The 20,816-nt window shown below is 45.6% G+C and overlaps 1 protein-coding gene across 2 annotated transcripts in view; it reads left to right on the top strand.

Moving 5' to 3' along the window:
* The window catches only part of BICD2 (BICD cargo adaptor 2), a 116,324-nt gene that overhangs the window by 81,469 nt on the left and 14,039 nt on the right, over window positions 1-20,816 (top strand). For both annotated transcript variants that reach the window (XM_023738609.1, XM_004384224.2), the window contains exon 2: window positions 15,453-15,665. In XM_023738609.1, coding sequence (XP_023594377.1) covers window positions 15,453-15,665 — 213 coding nt within the window. The remainder of the gene's footprint in view (window positions 1-15,452; window positions 15,666-20,816) is intronic.

The following is a 20,816-nucleotide window of genomic DNA, read 5'->3' as shown; positions in this document are numbered from 1 at the left end:
AGAAGCCTTCCCCTGGAGCTGATGCCCTGAATTTGGACTTTTAGCCTACTTTGACTATGAGGAAGTAAACTTCTCTTCATTAAAACCATCCACTTGTGGTATTGCTGTTGTAGCAGCACTAGATGACTAAGACACTGAGGTTATTGATTTGACTGTTCTTCTTTTCTAACACAAGCACTTAGTGCATACATATCTCCCTAAGTACTGTTTCAGTGACATGCCACAAATTTTCATATTCATTTCACTTTCATTCAATTACAAATATTTTCTAATTTCCCATATGATTTCTTCTTTGACCCATGGGTTATTTCTTGTTGTTGTTCTACTGTGCAGTCAACTCCTACTCACGTGCTTACACGCAACAGAATGAAATGTTGCCTGGTCTTGCATCATCCTCACAATCGCCAGCATATTTGAGTCCATCACTGTGGCTGTTGTGTGCCAATCCATCATACCAAGGGTCTCCCACACCTTCGTTGGCCACCTACTTCACCAAACATGATGTCTACCTCTAGCAATTGCTCCCTCCTGATGATGTGTCCAAAGCAAGCAAATATTACTTAGAAGTGTGTTGTTTAGTTGGAGAGTATTTGAGTATTTTCCAAAGATCTTTCTGTAATTAATTTTTTATTTATTTAATTCCACTGTAATCAGACAGCATACTTTGTGTGGCCAGAATCCTTTTAAATTTGAGGTTTGTTTAATGACCCAGAACATGACCTATGTGAGTAAAGGTTCCATGTACACTTGTAAAGAAGGTGTATGTTATTCTCATTGGAGTGGTTCTATAAGTGCCAGTGAGTTAAATCAAATTGGTTAACAGTGTTGTTCAAGTTTCTGTCTACCTGTGTCTATCAGTTATTGAAAGAGAACGGATTGTTAAAATTTCCAAATATAATGTGGATTTCTCTCTTTCTCCTTGTAGTTCTACCTGTTCTTGCTTCATGTATTTTAAAGCTGTGTTATTAGGTGATAAATGGTTAGGATTGTTGTGTTCTCTTTGTGAATTGACTTCATTATTAAAATGACCCTTTTTATTCCTGATACTGTTCTTTGTTGTGAAATCTACTTTATCTATTATTAATAGAGCCCTTCTAGCTTTCAGTTGATTAGTGTTAGCATGGTTTATCTTTTTCTTTTTTTATACAGCTTTATTAAGATATAATTCACATACTATGCAGTTAATCCATTTAAAGTGTACAACTCAGTGTCTTTTAGTATATTTACAGAGTTGTGCGTCATTACCATAATTTTAGAACATTTTCATTAGCCAAGAAGATACCTTGTAACCTTAACTGTCACCACCCTTTCTGTCCCCTTGCCCCAACCCAGCCCTAGGTAACTACTAATGTGCTTTCTGTCTCTGTAGATTTGTCTGCTTTGGACATTTCATATAAATGGAACCATACAAATATGGTTCTTTGTGACTGGCTTCTTTCATTTAGCATAATGTTTTCAAGATTCATTCATGTAGTAGCATGTATCAGCCCTGCATTTCTTTTTACTGAAAATAATATTCCATTTTATGAGTATACCACATTTTGTTTATTTATTCATCAGTTGATGGACATTTGAGTTGCTTCCATTTTTTTGGCTCTTATGAATAATCCTGCTGTGAACATTTCTGTACAAGTTTTTGTGTGGACATGTTTTTATTTCTCTTGGGCATATACCTAGGAGTGCAGTTGCTGGGTCATAGATAACTCTTTTGAGGAACTGCCAAACAGTTTTCCAAAGTGGCTATGCCATTTTACATTTCCAGCAGCAGTGTATGAGAGTTCCAATTTCTCCACATCCTTGTCAACACTTATTACCGGTGTTTTTGATTATAGCCATTCAAGTTAGGTGGCACAGTTTGGTTTGAACCCATCCAGCAGTACTGCAGAAGAAAGGCCTGATGGTTTTTCATGAAAGATTACAGCCAAGAGAACCTTATGGAGCTCAGTTCTACTCAGTAACACATGGGGTGGACTGTGAGAATCAACTTCATGACAACAGGTTTGGGTTTTTTGTTTTTTTGTTTTTTTTTTTTAGTGAATGTGAAGTCGTACCATCCTTTAACTTTTAATCTCTTTGTGTCTTTATATTAAAGTGGGTTTCTTGTAGACAGGTAATCTAATAATCTGTGCTTTTTAGTTGGGGTATTTAGACAAATTATACTTAATGTAATTATTGACATGGTTATATTTAAGTATCATATTCCTATTTGTTTTCTAGTGATCTCATCTTTTTTTTGTTTTCTTTCTGACTTCTTTTGGATTAATTTAATTTTGTTTATGATTTCATTTTTGTCTCCTTTGATAGATTGTTTATTGTTATTTTAGTGGTTGCTTTAGAATTTAGAGCCGGAGTCAATGAAGTTTTTCTTAAGGAGCCAGATAGTGAATTTTTAAGCTTGTGGTCCATGCGGTCTCTGATCTAACTACACAACTCTGCCCTTGTAGCAAGAAAGCAGCCATATACAGTATGTAAACATATGGGCATGGCTGAGTTCCAATCAAACATTAGTTTTAAAAACACATGGCTGCCCTGCTTGTTTGCCAATTCCTGGTTTATTATTGTATTTACTTTTCACTTATAACAGTCTACCTTCAAGTGATGTTATACCACTTCTTGTATATATAAGGAACTTACAACAGTATACTTCATTTCCACCCTCCCAGTGTTTGTGTTATTTTTTCTACATGTGTTCTAAACTGCTGTTACCAGTTAGTATTTTTTAAGTGTGGAGAAATTCACATAACATAAAATTAACCATTTTAAAGTGTATAATTCACTGGCATTTAGTATATTCACAGTGTTGTACAACTAGTACCTCTGTCTAGGTCCAAAATATTTTTATCATCCCGAAAGAAAACTCTGTACCCATTAAGCAGTCACTCCCTATTACTCTCCTTTTGTCCTCCTCCCAGCCCCTGCTTTCTGTCTCTATGGATTTACCTATTCTGGACATTTCATATAAATGAAATCGTTGTAACGTCACTATATTCACAAGTTCTTAGTGAAAGACTGTTTGGCATGATCAACAGGCATTTATTACTCACAGAACAAACAGGACAGGGAGTAGAACAGGATCCATCATCATCCTTCTAGTTTCCCTGAAGTTAGACTCTCATCCACAGGGTTAGATCATGTCCAAACATGCCACAGTTCACGTCTTAGAAGGAGAACACCTAAGTCCCTCTCTCCTGGGATTAAATACAAATAGGACAGCTATGTCTATGTGCCAGATAGCCTGTATGGAAAACAGGTAGGGGGAGAGGTAATGAAAGAGGGCAATAAATGATAAAAAGGGGTAATAAAAGTGGAGGGAAGAAATAAAAGGTAAAAGGAAGTAATAAAAGTGGAAGGCCTCTTGTAGGCAATGGACGTCACTTATTGCCCCTGTTCAGGCTATTCTAGATTTACAGGTGCCGGAGACCAGCCCTTCCTCCTTTACCCCACTAAGATAGAGGTTGGGTTTCTTCAGAAGGCAATCATCTCCCCCTAAAACACATACTTTATGTCCATTAAAACCCAAACTAGACCATTTGCCATCAAGTTGATTCTGACTCATAGCTATCCTATAGGGCAGAGTAGAGCTGCCCCATAGGGTTTCCAAGGAGCGGCTGGTGGATTCGAACTGGTGACCTTTTGGTTCGCAGCCCAAGCTCTTAACCAGGTGCCACCAGGGGTCCTTATGTCCGTTAGTAGCTATTATGTCCATTAGCAGTTAGGAAGACCGTGAGCGGGCAGTTATATTATAGCACACCTATGCATCCAGCACATACAATATGTGACTTTTTGTGACTAGCTTTTTTCACTTAGCATAATGTTTTTGCAGTTTATCATTTGTAGCATGTATCAGTCCTTCATTTCTATGACTGAGTAATATTCCATTTTATGAATATCCTACATTTTGTTTATTCATTCATCCACTGATGTACATTTGGGTTGTTTCCACCTTTTGGCTCTTGTTAATAGTGCTACTATGAACATTAATGTACAAGTATTTGTTTAAGTACCTGTATTCAGTTCTTTTGGGTATATACCTTGTCATGGTTTGAATTATGTCCCCCAAAAAATGTGTGTATCAGTTTGGCCGGGCCATGATTCCTGGTACTGTGTGTTTTTCCTGTATGTTGTAAATCCTGCCTCTATGATGTTAATGAGGGAGGATGGGTGGCAGTTGTGTTAGTAAGGCAGGACCTAATCTACAAGACTGGACTGTGTCCTGAGGCAATCTCTTGAGATATAAAAGACAGAAGTGAGCAGTGAGACAGGGGGACCTCATACCATCAAGAAAGCAGTGCCAGGAGCAGAGTGCGTCCTTTGGACCGGGGTCCCTGCGCAGAGAAGCTCCTAGTCCGGGGGAACACTGAAGAGAAGAAGGCCAACCGAGAGAAGAAGCCTTCCCCTGGAGCTGATGCCCTGAATTTGGACTTTTAGCCTACTTTGACTGTGAGGAAATAAACTTCTCTTGAAGATTAAAACCATCCTCTTGTGGTATTTCTGTTGTAGCAGCACTAGATGACTAAGACATACCTACGAGTGGATTTGCTGGCATTTGGTAATTCTGTGATTAATTTTTTGAGGAACTGCCAAACTGTTTTCCACAGTGGCTGCACCACTTTACATTCTCACCAACAGTGTATGATCACTCCAGTTTTCCACATCCTTGCCAACACTTGTCATTTTCTGGTTTTTTTACAACCATCCTGATGGGTGTAACGTGGTATCTCATTGTGGTTTGGACTTGCATTTCTCTAATGACAAGTAATGTTGAGAATTTTTTCATGTGCTTGTTGGCCATTTGTATATTTCTTTGGAGAAAGGTCTGTTTAAATCCTTGACCCATTTTTTAATTGGGTTATTTATTTATTTATCTTGTTGAGCTCTAGAAGTTCTTTATATATTCTGGATACTGGAGGAGGCGAGACCAAGATGGCAGAATAGTCAGACACTTCCCATGGTCCCTGTTATAACAAAAACCTGAAAAAAAACAGTGAATTGATTACATATGACAATCTAGGAGCCCTGAAGATCAAAGACAAAGTTGAGAAGTCGGACTGAGCGGCAGTAGGAGGGAGAGACAGTTCAGAAGCAGTGAGGAAGTGCCAGACCTGACCTGGCTGGCACCCTGCAGGCTGGCACACGTGGGCTGAGGCAAGCAATGGCACTTGGGATGCGTTTTCCACATCGGGAGAAACCAAGTGGCGAAGAGTCTTCACAAGCCTCTGGAGCCAGGGGGAAGGGGTGCTGGATCTGTGGAAGTTAAGTGCAAGCATCTGACCTACTGCACGGGATCAAAATAACCTTTCCCCCCTCTGAGAAGTGCCTCTCTTCCCCTCACTCGCCCCTTCCCCGCTCTGCTTCAGTCCCGGTTTGGCAGTGTTCAGCAGTTGCCGCACCCACTCAGCTGGAAGTGGGACCCGTTGTGCCTGAACCAGTCTCCCAGCTTTGGGAAGGGAACAAATGAATGAACAAACAAGAAAAAAGAAACCACCAGCTCCCCTAAGCCGGGAACTCAGGGCAGGCACTGCCCCTTTGCCTAGGCATAGGCATAAGGGGTCCACGGACTTCAAATGCCTTTCACCCCTGCCTAGACCTGTGTGGCCCATTTAGCAGTATAGGCCCTCATTAGCACAGTACAACAAGGTATATACCTGAAGCCTATTTTCAACTGCAACAGCTAAGGGGGAATGACAGATTTGTGACATTTGACATCACCCTGCCCATTAAGCAGAGTCCTTGCCCACCAACATCAGGGGCCTAAGGACTGGCAGCTCCACCTAGCCACCTATGACAGGAGTCCAAAAATAAGTGGTGCCTACCAGTCCTTATAGTCAACAGCATTGGGTACCCAAAGTCCAGTTGCAAAACTCACCCACCTGTGTGCTCTAGGGGACAGGAACATGCCTTCTACCTAGGCACTCAGGGGCATCCATCAGCCTTGCTCAGCTCATAACCCCCTACTGCAGCCAGATACCTGTGCCTGCTCCAGTCACCCCTATGTAGCCCTGCCCATCTAGGACTATAGGTGAGAGCCTGCACCACACACTCAGTGACTGACAACCTGGACACCCGAGCTAAATCCACACAAGAAAAGTAAACAGACTCCTGGACTCCCATACCTACTAGAAGCTCTAACCACCTGGTGACAGGATGTGAGAGCTTCAAAGACGCCAATAATCAAAGTAGCTCACATGGCCAGCCTGTATGGGCATATCAAAACAAAATAAGAAGCTAGGACACAGTAAGCAGATGTACAGTAAATATAGTAACTTATTGATGGCTCAGAGACAACAGTCAGTATTAAATCACATAAAGAGGCAGACCATGATGGCTCCGGCAAGTGACCAAAACAAAGAACCAGGAAACCTTCTGGAGGAAGAGAAGGTCTTGGCATTACTGGAGATAGAATTCATAAGATTAGTAACATACAGAGCTCTTCAGGAGATCAGGCAAAACTCAGACCAAGCCAAGGAACACACAGACAAACCAATAAAAGAATTTAGGAAAGCTATACAACAGCAAAATGACAAATTTAACAGGCTGCTAGAATCCGCAGAGAGACAGCAAACAGAAATCCGAAATATCAACAATAAGTTTTCAGAATTAGGCAACTCTGTATATTCTGGATACTAGAACCTTATTCCCATGCATTTGTCAGTTTGTCGTACTGTGGCGGTGTCTTAGTCATCTAGTGCTGCTATAACAGAAATACCACAAGTGGATGGCTTTAACAAAGAAAATTTTATCTTCTCACAGTCTAGTAGGCTAGAAGTCCAAATTCAGGGCGTTGGCTCCAGGGGAAGGCTTTCTTTCTCTGTCAGCTCTGGAGGAAGGTCCTTGTCATCAATCTTCCCCTGGACTAGGAGCTTCTCCACGCAGGAACCCCAGTTCCAAAGGACGCAGTATGCTCCTGTCACTGCTTTCTTGGTGGTATGAGGTCCCCACTCTCTGCTTGCTTCCCTTTCCTTTTATCTCTTGTAAGATAAAAGATGGTGCAGACCATACTCCAGGGAAACTTTCTTTATATTGGATCAGGAATGTGACCTTAGTAAGGGTGCTAAAAATCCTACCCTAAACCTCTAAATCACAAAACCTAAACCTAAATCGCAAAATAGAGGACAACCATACAATACCGGGAATCATGGCCTAACCAAGTTGACATATATTTTTGAGGGACACAATTCAGTCCATGACAGGTGGCTTGCATGTTTCTGTGATGCTGGAAGCTATGCCACTGGTATTTCAAATACCAACAAGCTTCCATACTAAGACAGACTAGGACCTGGTGGTCTACTGAAAAAATTGGCGAATGAATGCCTTATGGATAGCAGCAGAACATTGTCTGGTGTAGTGCTGAAAGATGAGCCCCTCAGGTGGGAAGGCACTCAAAATACCAATGGGGAAGAACTGCCTCCTCAAAGTAGAGTTGACCTGAATGACATGGATGGAGTAAAAGTTTTGAGACCTTCAGTTGCCGATGTGGTACAGCTCAGAATGAGAAGAAACAGCTGCAAACATCCATTAATAATCAGACTGTGGAATGTATGAAGTATGAATCTAGGAAAATTGGAAGTCATCAAAAATGAAGTGGAACACATAAACATTGATACCGTAGGCATTAGTGAGCTGAAATGGACTGGTATTGGCCATTTTGAATCAGACAATCATATGGTCTACTATGCTGGGAATGATAAATTGAAAAGGAATGGTGTCGCATTCATTGTCAAAAAGAATATTTCAAGATCTACTCTGAAGTACATCACTATCAGTGATAGGATAATATCCATAAGCCTACAAGGAAGACCAGTTAATATAATTATTATACAAATTTAACGCACCAACCACTAATGCCAAATATGAGGAAATTGAAGATTTTCACCAACTTCTGTGGTCTGAAATTGATCAAACATGCAGTCAAGATGCATTGATGATTACTGGTGATTGGAATGCAAAAGTTGGAAACAAAGAAGGATGGGTAGTTGGAAGATATGGCCTTGGTAATAGAGATGACTGCGGAGACCGCATGAAAGAATTTTGCAAGACTAACGACTTCATCATTGCAAATACCTTTTTTCAGCAATGTAAAGAGTGACTGACTATACACATGGACCTTACCAGATGGAATACATAGGAATCAAATTGACTACATCTGTGGAAAGAGATGATGGAAAAGCTCAATATCATCAATCAGAACAAGACCAGGGGCTGTCTGCAGAACAGACCATCAATTGCTCACATGCAAGTTCAAGTTGAAGCTTAAGAAAATTAGAGCAAGTCCACAAGAGCCAAAATATGACCTTGAGCATATCCCACCTAAATTTGGAGACCATCTCAAGAATAAATTTGATGCATTGAACACTAATGACCAAAGACCAGATGAGTTGTGAAATGACATCAAGGACACCATATATGAGGAAAGCAAAAGGTCATTAAAAAGACAGGAAAGAAAGAAGAGGCTTAAATGTATGTTGGAAGAGACTCTGAAACTTGGTCTTAAATGTAGACTAGCCAAAGCAAACAGAAGAAATGATGAAGTAAAATAGCTGAACAGAAGATTTCAAAGGGCAGCTCAAGAAGGCAAAGTAAAGTATTATAATGAAATATGCAAATACCTAGAGATAGAAAACCAAAAGAGAAGAACATGGTTGGCATTTCTTAAGATGACAGAACTGAAGAAAAAGTTCAAGCCTTGAGCTGTAATATTGAGGGATTCTACGGGGAAAATATTGAATGACGCAGGAAGCATCAAAAGAAGATGGAAGGAATGCACAGAGTCACTGTACCAAAAAGAATTGATCGACATTCAGCCATTTCAGGAGTTATCATATGATCAAGAACTGATAGTGTTGAAGGAAGAAGTCCAAGCTGCACTGAAGACGTTGGCAAAAAACAAGGCTTCAGGAATCGATGGAATACCAATTGAGGTGTTTCAGCAAATGGATGCAGTACTGGAAGTGCTCTCTTGTCCATGTCAAGAAATTTGGAAGACAGCTTCCTGGCCAACCTGCTGGAAGAGATGCATATTTGTGCCCCTTCCAAAGAAAGGTGATCCAAAAGAATGTGGAAATTATCGAACAATATCATTAATATCACACACAAGTAAAATTTTGCTGAAAATCATTCAAAAGCAGTTGCAGCAGTACATTGACAGGCAACTGCCAGAAGTTCAAGCTGGATTCAGAAGAAGACGTGAAATGAGGTATATCATTGCTGATGTCAGATGATCTTGACTGAAAGCAGAGAATACCAGAAAGATATTTACCTGTGTTAAATTGACTATGCAAAGGCATTTGACTGTGTGAATCACAACAAATTATGGACAACATTGCAAAGAATGGGAACTCCAGAACACTAGTTGTGCTCATGAGGAAGGAACCTGTACATAGACCAAGAGGCAGTCCTTCAAACAGAACAAGGGGATACTTCATGGGTTAAAGTCAAGAAAGGTGTGCTTCAGGGTTGTATCATTTCACCATACTTATTCAATCTGTATACTGAGCAAATAATCCGAGAAGCTGGGCTATAGGAAGAAGAACATGGCATTAGCATTGGAGGAAGACTCATTAACAACCTGAGATACGCAGGTGACACAACTTTTCTTGCTTCAAGTGAAGAGGACTTGAAGCATTTACTGATGAAGATCAAAGACTACAGTCTTCAGTATGGATTGCACCTCAACATAAAGAAAACAAAAATCCTCACAACTGGACCAATAAGCAACATCATGGTAAACGGAGAAAATATTGAAGTTGTTAAGGATTTCATTTTACTTGGATCCACAATCAACACCTATGTAAGTAACAGTCAAGAAATCAAAGGACGAATTGTGTTGGGCAAATGTGGTGCAAAAGATCTCTTTAAAGTGTTGAAAAGCAAAGATGTCACTTTGAGGACAAAAGAGCGCCTGACCCAAGCCATGGTATTTTCAGTCGCCTCATATACATGTGAAAGCTGGACAATGAATAAGGAAGACCGCAGAAGAATCAGTGCCTTCGAATTATGGTGTTGACGAAGAATACAGAATATACCACGGACTGCCAAAAGAATGAACAATTCTGTCTTGGAAGAAATAACAGCCAGAATGCTCCTTAGAAGCAAGGATGGCGAGACTTTGTCTCAAATACTTTGGTCACGTTATCAGGAGGGCCCAGTCCCTGGAGAAGGACATCATGCTTAGTAAAGTAGAGGGTCAGGGAAAAAGAAGATCCTCAATGAGATGGATTGACACAGTGGCTGCAACAGGCAACAAATGTGAGGATGGCACAGGACTGGGCAATGTTTCTTACTGTTGTACATAGGGTCTCTATGAGCTGGAACTGACTCGATGGCACCTAACAACAAGAAAGACCCTTATCAGATATATTTGCAAATATTTTCTCCCCTTCTGTAATTTGTCTTTTCACTTTCTTGACGTCTTTTTATGTACAAAAGTTTTTAATTCTGATAATGTCCAATTTATTCTTTTTCTTTTGCTGCTTATGCTTTTGTATTAAATCTAAGAAAACATTGCCAAGTCTAAGTTATGAAAACTTACCCTGGTTTTCTTCTAAGGGTTTTGTGGTTTTAGCCCTTATGTTTAGATTGTTGATCCATTTTGAGTTAATTTTTTTTATATGGTGTGAGGTAGGGATCCAGTTTCATTCTTTTGCATGTTGATTTAGTTCTCCCAGGACCGTTTACTGAAGAGACTATTCTTTCCCTGTTGAGCAGACTTGACAACTGTATCAAAAATCAGTTGATGTTAGATGTATGGGTTTATTTCTGGACTCTTAATTCATAAGTCTTTTCTTATGGCAGAACCATACTATTTTGATTACTGTGGCTTTGTAGTAAGTTTTGAAATCAGTAAGTTGAGTCCTCCAACCTTGTTCTCCTTTTCAGTGTTGTTTTGACTATTCAAGGCCTCTTGCAATTCCATATGAATTTGAAGATCAGTTTTCCATTTTTGCCAAATAGGCTGTTGGAATTTTGTTAGGGGTTGCATTGAATCTCAATTGTTAATTATCTTTTAAAGAGATATAAATAATAAGAAACCCAAATCTTTTATATTTACCCACATAGTTAACCATTTCTAATGCTTTTCATTCTTTCTTACACATCCAGATTTCCATCTGGTATCATTTTTCTTATGCCTGAAAGATTTCATTTAACGTATCTTGTAATACAGGTCTGCTGGTGATGATTTCTTCTGCTTTTGTATATCTTTATTTCACCTGTTTGTGGGTCTGTGTTAACAGTTTTTGGTTTGTTTGGTTTTTTCAAGATGTTGCTCCACTGTTCTCTGGCTTGTGTTCTGGTAAGAAATCTGCTGTCATCCTTACTGGTGCACGTTTAGAAGTGATGTATTCTTTTTCCTCTGGCTGCTTTTAGGATTTTCTCTGTATCACTGGTTTTTAAACAATTTTATGGTTTGCCTTGGTGTATATAGCTTAGCTGCTAGTCTTTGTGGGTTTTAGTTTCCATCAACTTTGGAAAAGTTTTAGCCATTTCTTCAAATACTTTTTTCCATTCTCCCCTCTCCTCCTTTGGGGACTGTAGTTACCCATGTATTAGGCTCCATAAAGTCGTGCCACACCTCACTGATGTTCTGTTAAAAATTTTAAGTCTTTTTTTCCTCTTTTTGTTTCATTTTGGGTGGTTGTGTTGCTGTGTCTTCAAGTTCACTAATTTTCTGCATTGTGTATTATGCTGTTAATCCCATCCAGTGTATTTTTCTTCCCACACATTGTAATTTCTGTGTCTAGAAGTTTAAGTCTTTTTTTTTAATATCTTCTATGTTTCTGTTTAACATGCTCAGTCTGTCCTCTAGCTTCAAGACTTGCAATTCCATTATTATAACTGGTTTAATGTCTGTGTCTGCTAATTCTGTCACTGTGCCATTTTGAGTTTTAATTGACTTTTTTTCCTCTTTGTTATAGATTATTTTCCCAGTTTCTTTGCATGATGAGTAATTAATGGTTTAATAATGGGCTTTGTGAATTTTACCTTATTGGAAGCTAGATATCTTTGTATTTCTGTATGAGCTTTGTTCTGGGATGTAATTAAGTTGCTTGGGAAGTGTCTGATCCTTTCCAGTTGATGTTTAAGCTTTGGTATGTGGGACCAGAGCAGCATTTAATCTAGGTCTAATTTTGTCAGACTTTCTGAGTATCCTACCTGTGCTTTGTGAGTTATTAGGTTTTTCCTTCCAGCTGGTGGGAATAGGAGCTGTTTGATGGGGGTTATATGTGAATGATGGGGATTGTTACCCTGTACCTTCTGGGTGGTTCTTTCCCGACTTCGGGCGATTTCTTCACAGGCCTGCACTGACCAGTTCTCAGCTATCTTCTGTCTGCAGGTCTCGAGCCTATGCTTCCTTGTCTGCCTTGGTCTTCCAGGGGGGCCACTGTCTCTGCCTCAAGCTCCTCTTTGTGCACTATGGCAGGAAGTTTCTTCCAGGGGTGAGTGGGGTCATTGTGGAGCTCACCTGTGTCCTGCCTCACAGGGTCACTGTCTTTCATTACCTGATGTCTGGTGACTTAAAAACCATTGCTAAGTTGAAAATGGTGGCAGTGGCTGAATCCCAGCCTCTGGGCTGCTATTTGGTCCCGGCTACAGCTAGGGTAGCCTATGGTGAGCAGCGCTCATGGCGAGGAGGGCTCAGCTCACACGTGGAAGGCCCTCACCTACTTTTCATGCTCCCCAGGGTGGGAATAAGCATGCTGAATGTCTTTCTGAAGTCCCACCACAGAGAGCATGAGAGACCCGAGTTCGTTGCCAACCCCCATCATCACTCAGGCCCAAGCCCTTTCCCTGGGGAGATGGTAACCATACTCTATTTCTTAACTCTCATGTGAATCCAGCTGGCTATGAAGATGACTAAAGAGAAGCTGGACCACTACTGGGGACCACAGCACTGGTTTGGACCTTTACTCTACATGAGGACCAGAAAAGTGTCTGAGACCGTAGGCTCACTTTTAATTGTATCAAATGATGACCAATACATTGATTTTCCATCCCTTTGCTTGTGGCAGGAGGTGGCTTAAATAAATAACTTAGTCATGAAAAGGAAAAAAAAATTGCTTATTCACATAATGTTTCCAGTTTTTTTTAGTTTCACATAGAAGATAAATCCAGTTCCTGTTACTCTCGCATCTTGGCTGGAAGCAGAAGTCTCCACGTCAGTTGTTTTTGAAAAGCTGTCCAGGGTGCTGGTGGGCCCCAGGCTGGGCGTGTGGGCAGGGGCAAGGATTCTGGGTGGAGGCAGCCAGGCCTGGCAGGAACTGTGCTTCACAGCTTCTAGGTGTCACACCTCCTGTGACTCATCATTCATATGTGAAATCTGCACGTTCAGCACATTATGAGGTTTTTTGAGCCTTGGGTGTTGGCCTGTGCTGGCCAGGTTGGGTTCTTTTTGGAGGCTGAGGTCTAGCCCAGCATGTGCTCTCCAGGAGCACCGCAGACCCCCTCATCGCTGGTCGGCCGGTAGGCAGGGCTGTCTGTTTACTCACCATGGGACTAGGCTTGAAGCAGAGGCGGCTCAGGGCTGGGAGTCCTGGGCCGTGGCCGGGCTCACAGTGGGCTTGCCCTCATCTGCCTGAGGAGGCCAGCCCAGGATAGGGTAGGTGCTGTGTGGACTTGACAGTTTGTGATTTGGTCTTCCCACTGGTGCCAGGAAGAAGGAGGAGAACAGCAACAGGAATTAGAGTTGAGCTGATTTGGATTGAAAAGAAAGTCGAAAACTGGAGTTTTTCTGGTGGCTTTCACAGAGCAGGCATTATGTTGGTTAAGGGGAGAGCTTGGTTCCACCTGGCACAGGGGCAGCAGTATGGGTGACATAGTACTCCTGTGCCTCAGCAGAGGATCCGCACCAGGGGAGGGGTGGTCTGGGACACACTTGGAGCTGCTCCTCCCCACCCCCCAACTTCAAATGCAGTCAGCACTGTGAAGGCGCTGGCATTTCTTACAGTATCTGTTCAGTCCTATTTTTTCCAAGCTCTTTTGTTCAAGGAACTTTTCCTCCACTAACACTATTTCACACACTGTAACACGTGTTGTTACGTAAAGTCTGTCAGCCCCTTCCTATGCCCGGGGCTCCCCGCAAACCACTGGGTTTCCTGAGCCCTTTAGCAGTCGCATAGGATTCTGTTGTTAAGACAAGACCGTGATTTACTTAACCAATCCCCTATTGGTGGAGAAATGAGTTGCTTTCTATTTTTTTGTTTTTTGATATGATAAAAAGTCCTGCTCAGTAAACATCCTTGTGCATACCTTTGCACTCCCCCCACCCCATAATTGTCTTGGACTAAATTCCTAAACTTAACATTACAGAGTAAATATGTGAAATTGTTGCTATTTCTCTCAAGAAAAGATAAAAAGGCGTTCATTTTCCTGTTCTTCAGCACCCCTCTCCTGTGTTCCTTCTGTGAACCAGGACCCTTGCAAAGAGAAAGCAGGAGTTAGAACAAGGGCAGACCCCTCTGCCTCTGCCTGTGGGGTAGTTGTGGTGGGCCAGCACACTCTCTGAGCCCCATCGGTGGAATGGGAGGATTCGGCAGAGCCACAGGCCCTGGTGGTCATCTCTCCGCCCGGCAGCCTCTGGCTCGGTGAGGTGTTGTGGACAGCAGCTGCAGGCCTGAGGAAGGGCAGCTTTGCAGAGCACTCCAGACGAAAACTAGAAACGGGTGAGGTGGGGGAGCAAGAGTCTTCTTCAGACAGAGAGCCCTCGTGTGCAGAGAGCCAGGGCGGGGCACGGGCCTCACACTCAGGATGGCACTTTAGCCTAGAGCAGTGGAAGCTGTCAGGCATGCTTGGCTCTGCAAGGCTGAACCTACTGCGTCAGCCCCTGGTTTACCACCTACACTCAGCCTGGCTCCCAGATGGGCTTGATGGATGTGATCACGTGAATGAGGCGGGACGAGCCCTAGGGGGTGCTGTGGGGTGGGCTGCCAGCAGGCTCTGTTGTCACCCACTGAGTGATAGTGGCTGCGTTCAGGAGGAGAGCAAGGGACTAGATGATGGCTGTTGGGATGAGGCCCAGTCAGCATTCACTCCTGTGGGCACAAAAGCTTGCTGCTCAGGTATCACTCTGGTATTTCAAGTTTATTTTTTATTACAGTCAAACACACTAACCCCATGTCCAGCTTAGTGGAGTTTACATGTGTATACACCCACATAAGCCCTTCAGTCCACCAGGGTCCTCTTGCCCACTTTCACTTAAGCCCTCTCCCTGCCGCCACCATGCCCCCAGGTAACCACGCTCTGATTTCCCTGGCTGTTGGCGAGTCGTGCTTTCCGTGGCTTTTGTGTCTGTGCGGTTGCACAGCGTCAGCTTGTGCCCTTGTGCTGGCTCCTCTTGTTCAGTGTGGTGTCCAAGGGTCACCATGTGCTTGCAAACCTCAGGAGTTGTCCGTTTGGGTCTTGGCTGCCCTGTGGCTCCAGGATACCTTTCTCATGAGTGTCTATGTCTCCCAACCCAGGCGTTTGGACAGGCACACACGAACCACAAGAAGGTGGCGGCAGATGGTGAGAGCCGGGAGGAGAGTCTGATCCAGGAGTCGGCCTCCAAGGAGCAGTACTACGTGAGGAAGGTGCTGGAGCTGCAGACGGAGCTGAAGCAGCTGCGCAACATCCTCACCAACACCCAATCGGAGAACGAGCGGCTCACCTCCGTGGCCCAGGAGCTGAAGGAGGTGAGGGGTGGTGAGGGCTGGGGCAGTGGTCTATTGTTCCAGCATTACTGTGTAGCCCACTGCCCTGCTCACTGTGCCTGAAAACAGCAGTATTTATGATTACCCAGGAGCACAGAGCGGAGTGGCTCCGTGGGCCGGGCTGGGCTCATGTGTCTGGGGCAGCACCTCATCCAGGGTGGCTCAGCTGGGACGTTCTCTTGCTTCACATGCTCTCTCGTCCTCTAGCAGGTCTCACTTTGATAGAGGCAGAGGACCAAGGAGAGGCACATGGCATTTTTCAAACCTCTACTTGCATTTGGAGTGCTGCTATCTCATTGGTCAAAGCAAGTCCCACAAGCAAGCCCAGTGCTCACACAGGCCAGGTGGCAAGACTATAGGACAAAGGGCAAGGGCACAGGGGACTGTTGCTTGGCAGCCATGCAGTCAGCCCCCCTAGGGGCACCTCAGGTCAGCGTTCCCTTTCACTGTCATCGCACCCTTCTGTCCATGGGGGATGTTCTTTCTCACTCGACACTGTGCCTACCCAGGCCCGACTGTAAGAAAACAAACCCAGATGCTCCATGAAGTTAAGGTAGGATGGATGTGTCTGAGAATTAGTGCCTAAGAAGACAGATTTTGGGGGTTCCTCACCCCCAGTTGTCCCAGCTGGCCATGCCTCAGGCACACCTGGCAGAGCAGAGTACGGCACCATGTCCTAGGCCCACCTGTGGGCAGGCAGGCAGGGTGGAGGGGTGGCCTTGGGCAGCGTTGACTCTGCACTGGAGCAGTATGGGTCTGGGCTCCCAGTGTCACATCTGGAGAGGGAACTGTTGTGCCCACGTCCTCCAATTTGTGAGGGTGAAGCAAGAGCACGCATGTGAGCCTTAGCACAGCCTGTGACAGCCAGTGGCCATTCCTGCCCTCTGGGTCCTGCACCGTGTGCCCAGGCCCCAGGAGCTGGCCTTCTAGTGGGGGTAGGAAGAAGACAACCCAATAATGAGTCCACAGGGCATGTGGGAGGTGGGCATGGACTGTCTGGGTGAGCTGGGGTAACGGAGCCAGCTCCTAGGGCAGCACCAGTGTCTAGGGTGTGAGGGGCCTAACAGGAGACAGCTGCACTCATTTAGGGTGGACGGCTCCTGCAGGGCCTCATAGGACACAGTCAGGACGTTGACTTCTCTCTCAGAGGGATGGGTGTGGGCGGGCTCCACACAGAGCTGGAACCGGCTGCCACATGGGGAACAGGCTGTGGGAGCCAGGGTGGAGGCAGGGAGGTCAGTGAGGAGGCAGCCCCCACATCGTCCAGATGAGAGGCCTGCAGTAGAGGTGGCATCAAGAAAGGGGCTGAGCACCTGAGGGGTAGAGCTGCCATCACCAGTGTGTGCTGGGACAGCCACAGGGTAGGTAGCAGGGGACACCAGGTGTGCCCACATGGGTGCAGTCCTGACTGTAAGCCCCCGGTTCTGCTTGGGAAGAGGGTATGTCACACCCATCTGCAGGACTGCCAACCAAAATCAACCATGTTGGGGTGTGCGGCAGCTCGTGCGGGAGGAGTGGGGTGCAGGCATGCCCTGGCCAGATGTCCCTCCTATTTGACCACTCTGTCCTGTTGGCACCACACTCCTGGGTCCAGCTGGGGTGGGCGGGCTCCTGATGAGGGTGAGGCTGTAGAACTGAGGCCTGGGCATGGCATTATCTTCAGTCCAGCCTCAGTTTCCCCATCTGTAAAACGATGGTCCCTGAATCCTCTGGTAGTGGGGACACTGTGGTTCATGACTTCTAGAGGTCAGGCCTTGGTGGGGTGGTTCTGAGCAGGGACCAGTGCCCTGAGACCAGTGAACAAAGGCCAGGAGGCTGGAGGTGAGTGGGGGCCGTGTCCAGGGGAGCTGGCACCTCAGCAGGGTAGGAGTGGCTGGGGAGGGGCTTGGATTGAATTCCAAAACCAAACTCACTGCCATAGAGTTGATTCCAACTCATAGCGACCCTATAGGACAGAGCAGAAATGCCCCATAGAGTTTCCAAGGAGTAGCTGGTGGATTTGAACTGCTGGCCTTTTGGTTAGCAGCTGAACGCTTAACCACTGCGCCACTAGGACTCCGGATTGAATTCCAAGGGGGTGGGAAGCCTTAAGAGACCTCTGGAAGGGCATGGCATGATCTCTTTTCCTTTTCAAAGATCCCTCTGACATAGGGTGGGTGTAGGGGCGGGGAGACACAGCTACAGCAGCCTGGAGGGCCAGTTCTCCCTGGGTGGAAGCCAGGAGACAGCTGGGTGACAGGCTGGCTGGAAATGAGCTCAGCTAGTCCCACAAGCACTGAAACTTCTGTGGCACTTTTCTCTAAGCACATGCAATAGGCATTGCTGCTGGTGGCTAGCGAGGAAGGGGCCCACACTCTGGCTTCACTCTGCTGGTGCCCTTGGCCCTCCCCTCCCCTGGCTTCTGTTGCCAGTCTCCCCGCCTGGCATAGAGTGGGCACCATGGTAGTTCTCAGTCCCCAGAAACCTGGCTGGGTAGTGTCCACCGAGCACGGAGAGCGGGTCTGGGTGCTATGGCTGCAGCATCACTCCTGTCCCTTGGCCCCCTGGGAGCCATCAGCTCTCATGGGCCCCATTCTCTCTGGTGAGACCTCAGTGTCCACTGGGGCACAGGCTGTGGCCTCCCTGCCCAGCGTGTCTTCTCCTTTCTGAGAGAGCAGACGCCAGCTCCAGTTTCCCCAAGTGGCAGCCCCTAGCACCTGCTCCAGGGTGGATGCTAGTTCACACCTGCCACGTCCCCTGGGAAGGCCCTGTGAGGCCTGTGTTGCCTGTGCTGTGCAGGGAAAACCTCACAGACCTGACTTGGGGCAAGTGGCCAACACAGCGTCGGCACAGCACCCCCTCCCTCCTGCACCAGGCCTGCCCGCCTTGCCTTGGGGTGTTCCTTGTTGGTGAGCTGGAATCCGTGAGCATGCATTTGCTGACTGGCCTGGGCTGCACTGTGGCCCACCCAGGGTGGCAGCCTGCATAGCACTGACACATAGCAGGTGCTCAGTGAGTACCTCACAGGGGCAGGGCCCTCAGACTTTCCTGTGGCGAGAGCGTTGGATTCCTAGGCTCTTCCTTAGAAATCTGATTTGGTAGCTTGGGTGGGCCTGGGAATCTACAGTTGTCGATCACACCCTGCTGCTGCTCATCGTATTACCTCTGTGGCCCCCACCCATGCAGGCCTGTGAAACTTATGTGGGTCTCACTGACATGACGATTACCTGGGGGGGGCCTCTTGTTTCCCTGCCCACAGAAGAGGCCCAGCCTGGAGTGTGAGCAGCACACTGGAATAGGGGCATGGCCTGAAGTAGGGGCACGAGCAAGTAAGCAGGAGCCCTCAGGATGCAGGACGCCCTGGCAGCCTCACTGCAGCTCACTCCTGCCTGCTGGGCCCGTGCTCTAGGCCCAAACCTAGAGAACTGGGCCTCCTCTTTCTCTGTCCACCTCAGGGCATTTGTTTTTCACAGGGCCTTCTACAGGGACGGGGAGCCCTGGTGGTGCAGTGGTTAAGAGCTCAGGCTGTTAACCAAAAGGTCAGCAATTTGAATCCACCAGCTGCTCCTTGGAAACCCTGTGGGGCAGTTCTACTCTGTCCTACAGCGTCACCATGAGTTGGAATTGACTTGACAGCAACAATTTTCTACAGGGACGAGGACCTCGTTTGGTCCATGGTAAACCTCTCATGTCCTGTCCCCCTCCCCCCATGTCCTCACGCCATGGCAGGGGGAGTCCAGCGGGGGGATGGTCCACGTGCTTGTCTGCACAGTGCGGGCGCCTCACCCCTGCCCCCATGCTGAGTGGTGGTGCTGTGAACACATTGGCCACTCTCTTATTTATAGTCATCCATTGGCTTTCCCCTGGGCTGTTTCCCACAAAGAGATGGCTGGATTAGAAGTTATGTGCACAACTTTGTGAGGGGTTTCCAGCTGCCACTCAGATGAGTGGAAGCAAGTTATATATATTTCCTTACATTGCCACCCACGTGACTTGGCGTTTTTATTTATCTTTTCCTGTTTTAACAGGAGTTTTGATTTCCTGGTGAGCCTTGCTCTTATCTAATTGGTAACTTGGTGGCTTGGTCTCCTCTGGTATAAGCTCTCTGAGTCATTTAATGAGAGGACTGCATTCATCAGCAATGCCTGCTATACTGAATTATTCTCCCTTCTCTCTGTTGCTTTCCTTTTTTTTGGTCCTGTTTTGTCAATCCAACATTACTATTTGCTGTGTATTTGCATAGACTCTTGGACTCTTGTCTACTAAGAATGTGCCGTTCAGATGAGGACAAAAGATATGATCATGGGTAACTTTAGTGTCCTGGGAGATGAGGACAGAGAGATTTGTGGGACCCAGAGGACAGTGCTTCCAGCCAAGGGGGCTGTGAGGGCTTCAGAGTGGTGGTGGCAGTGATCTTGGGCAGCCAGATCCTTGCAGATAGGTAGAGACTATTTGAGGCAGTGGGAACAGGGGCAGAAAGGGAGAAGGATGGAAAGTTTGTCCAGGGGTTGCTATTGCCCCCAGGGGACATTTCGCAGTGCTTGGAGACACTTCTGGTTGTCAAAGAATTGTTGTTAGGTGCCATCGACTCAGTTCCAACTCAGAGCAACCCTGTGTACAACAGAATGAAACACTGCGCAGTCCTGCGCCATTCTTACAGTCATTGCTGTGCTTGAGCCGGTCGTTGCAGCCATTGTGTCAGTCCATCTTGTTGAGAGTCTTCCTCTTTTTTGCTGACCTTCTACCTTACCAAGCATGATATCCTTCTCCAGGAACTGGTCCCTCCCGATAACACGTACAAAATGTGTGAGATGAAGTCTCGCCATCCTTGCTTCTGAGGAGCATTCTGGCTGCACTTGTTTCAACACATTGTTCATTCTTGTGGCAGTCAACGGTGTATTCAATATTCTTTGCCAACGCCATAATTCAAAGGTGTCAGTTCTTCTTTGGTCTTCCTTATTCATTGTCCGGCTTTCGTGTACATATGAGGTGATTGAAAACACCATGACTTGAGTCAGGTGCACGTTAGTCCTCAGAGTGACATCTTTGCTTTTCAGCATTTTAAAGAGGTCTTTTGCACTACCTTTGCCCAATGCAATACGTCGTTTGATTTCTTGACTGCTGCTTCCATGGGCATTGATTGTGGATCCAAGT

Source organism: Trichechus manatus, unplaced genomic scaffold (assembly GCF_000243295.1).
Source record: "Trichechus manatus latirostris isolate Lorelei unplaced genomic scaffold, TriManLat1.0 scaffold00120, whole genome shotgun sequence".
Classification (NCBI taxonomy): domain Eukaryota; kingdom Metazoa; phylum Chordata; class Mammalia; order Sirenia; family Trichechidae; genus Trichechus; species Trichechus manatus.
This window is presented reverse-complemented; position numbering and strand designations above follow the sequence as displayed.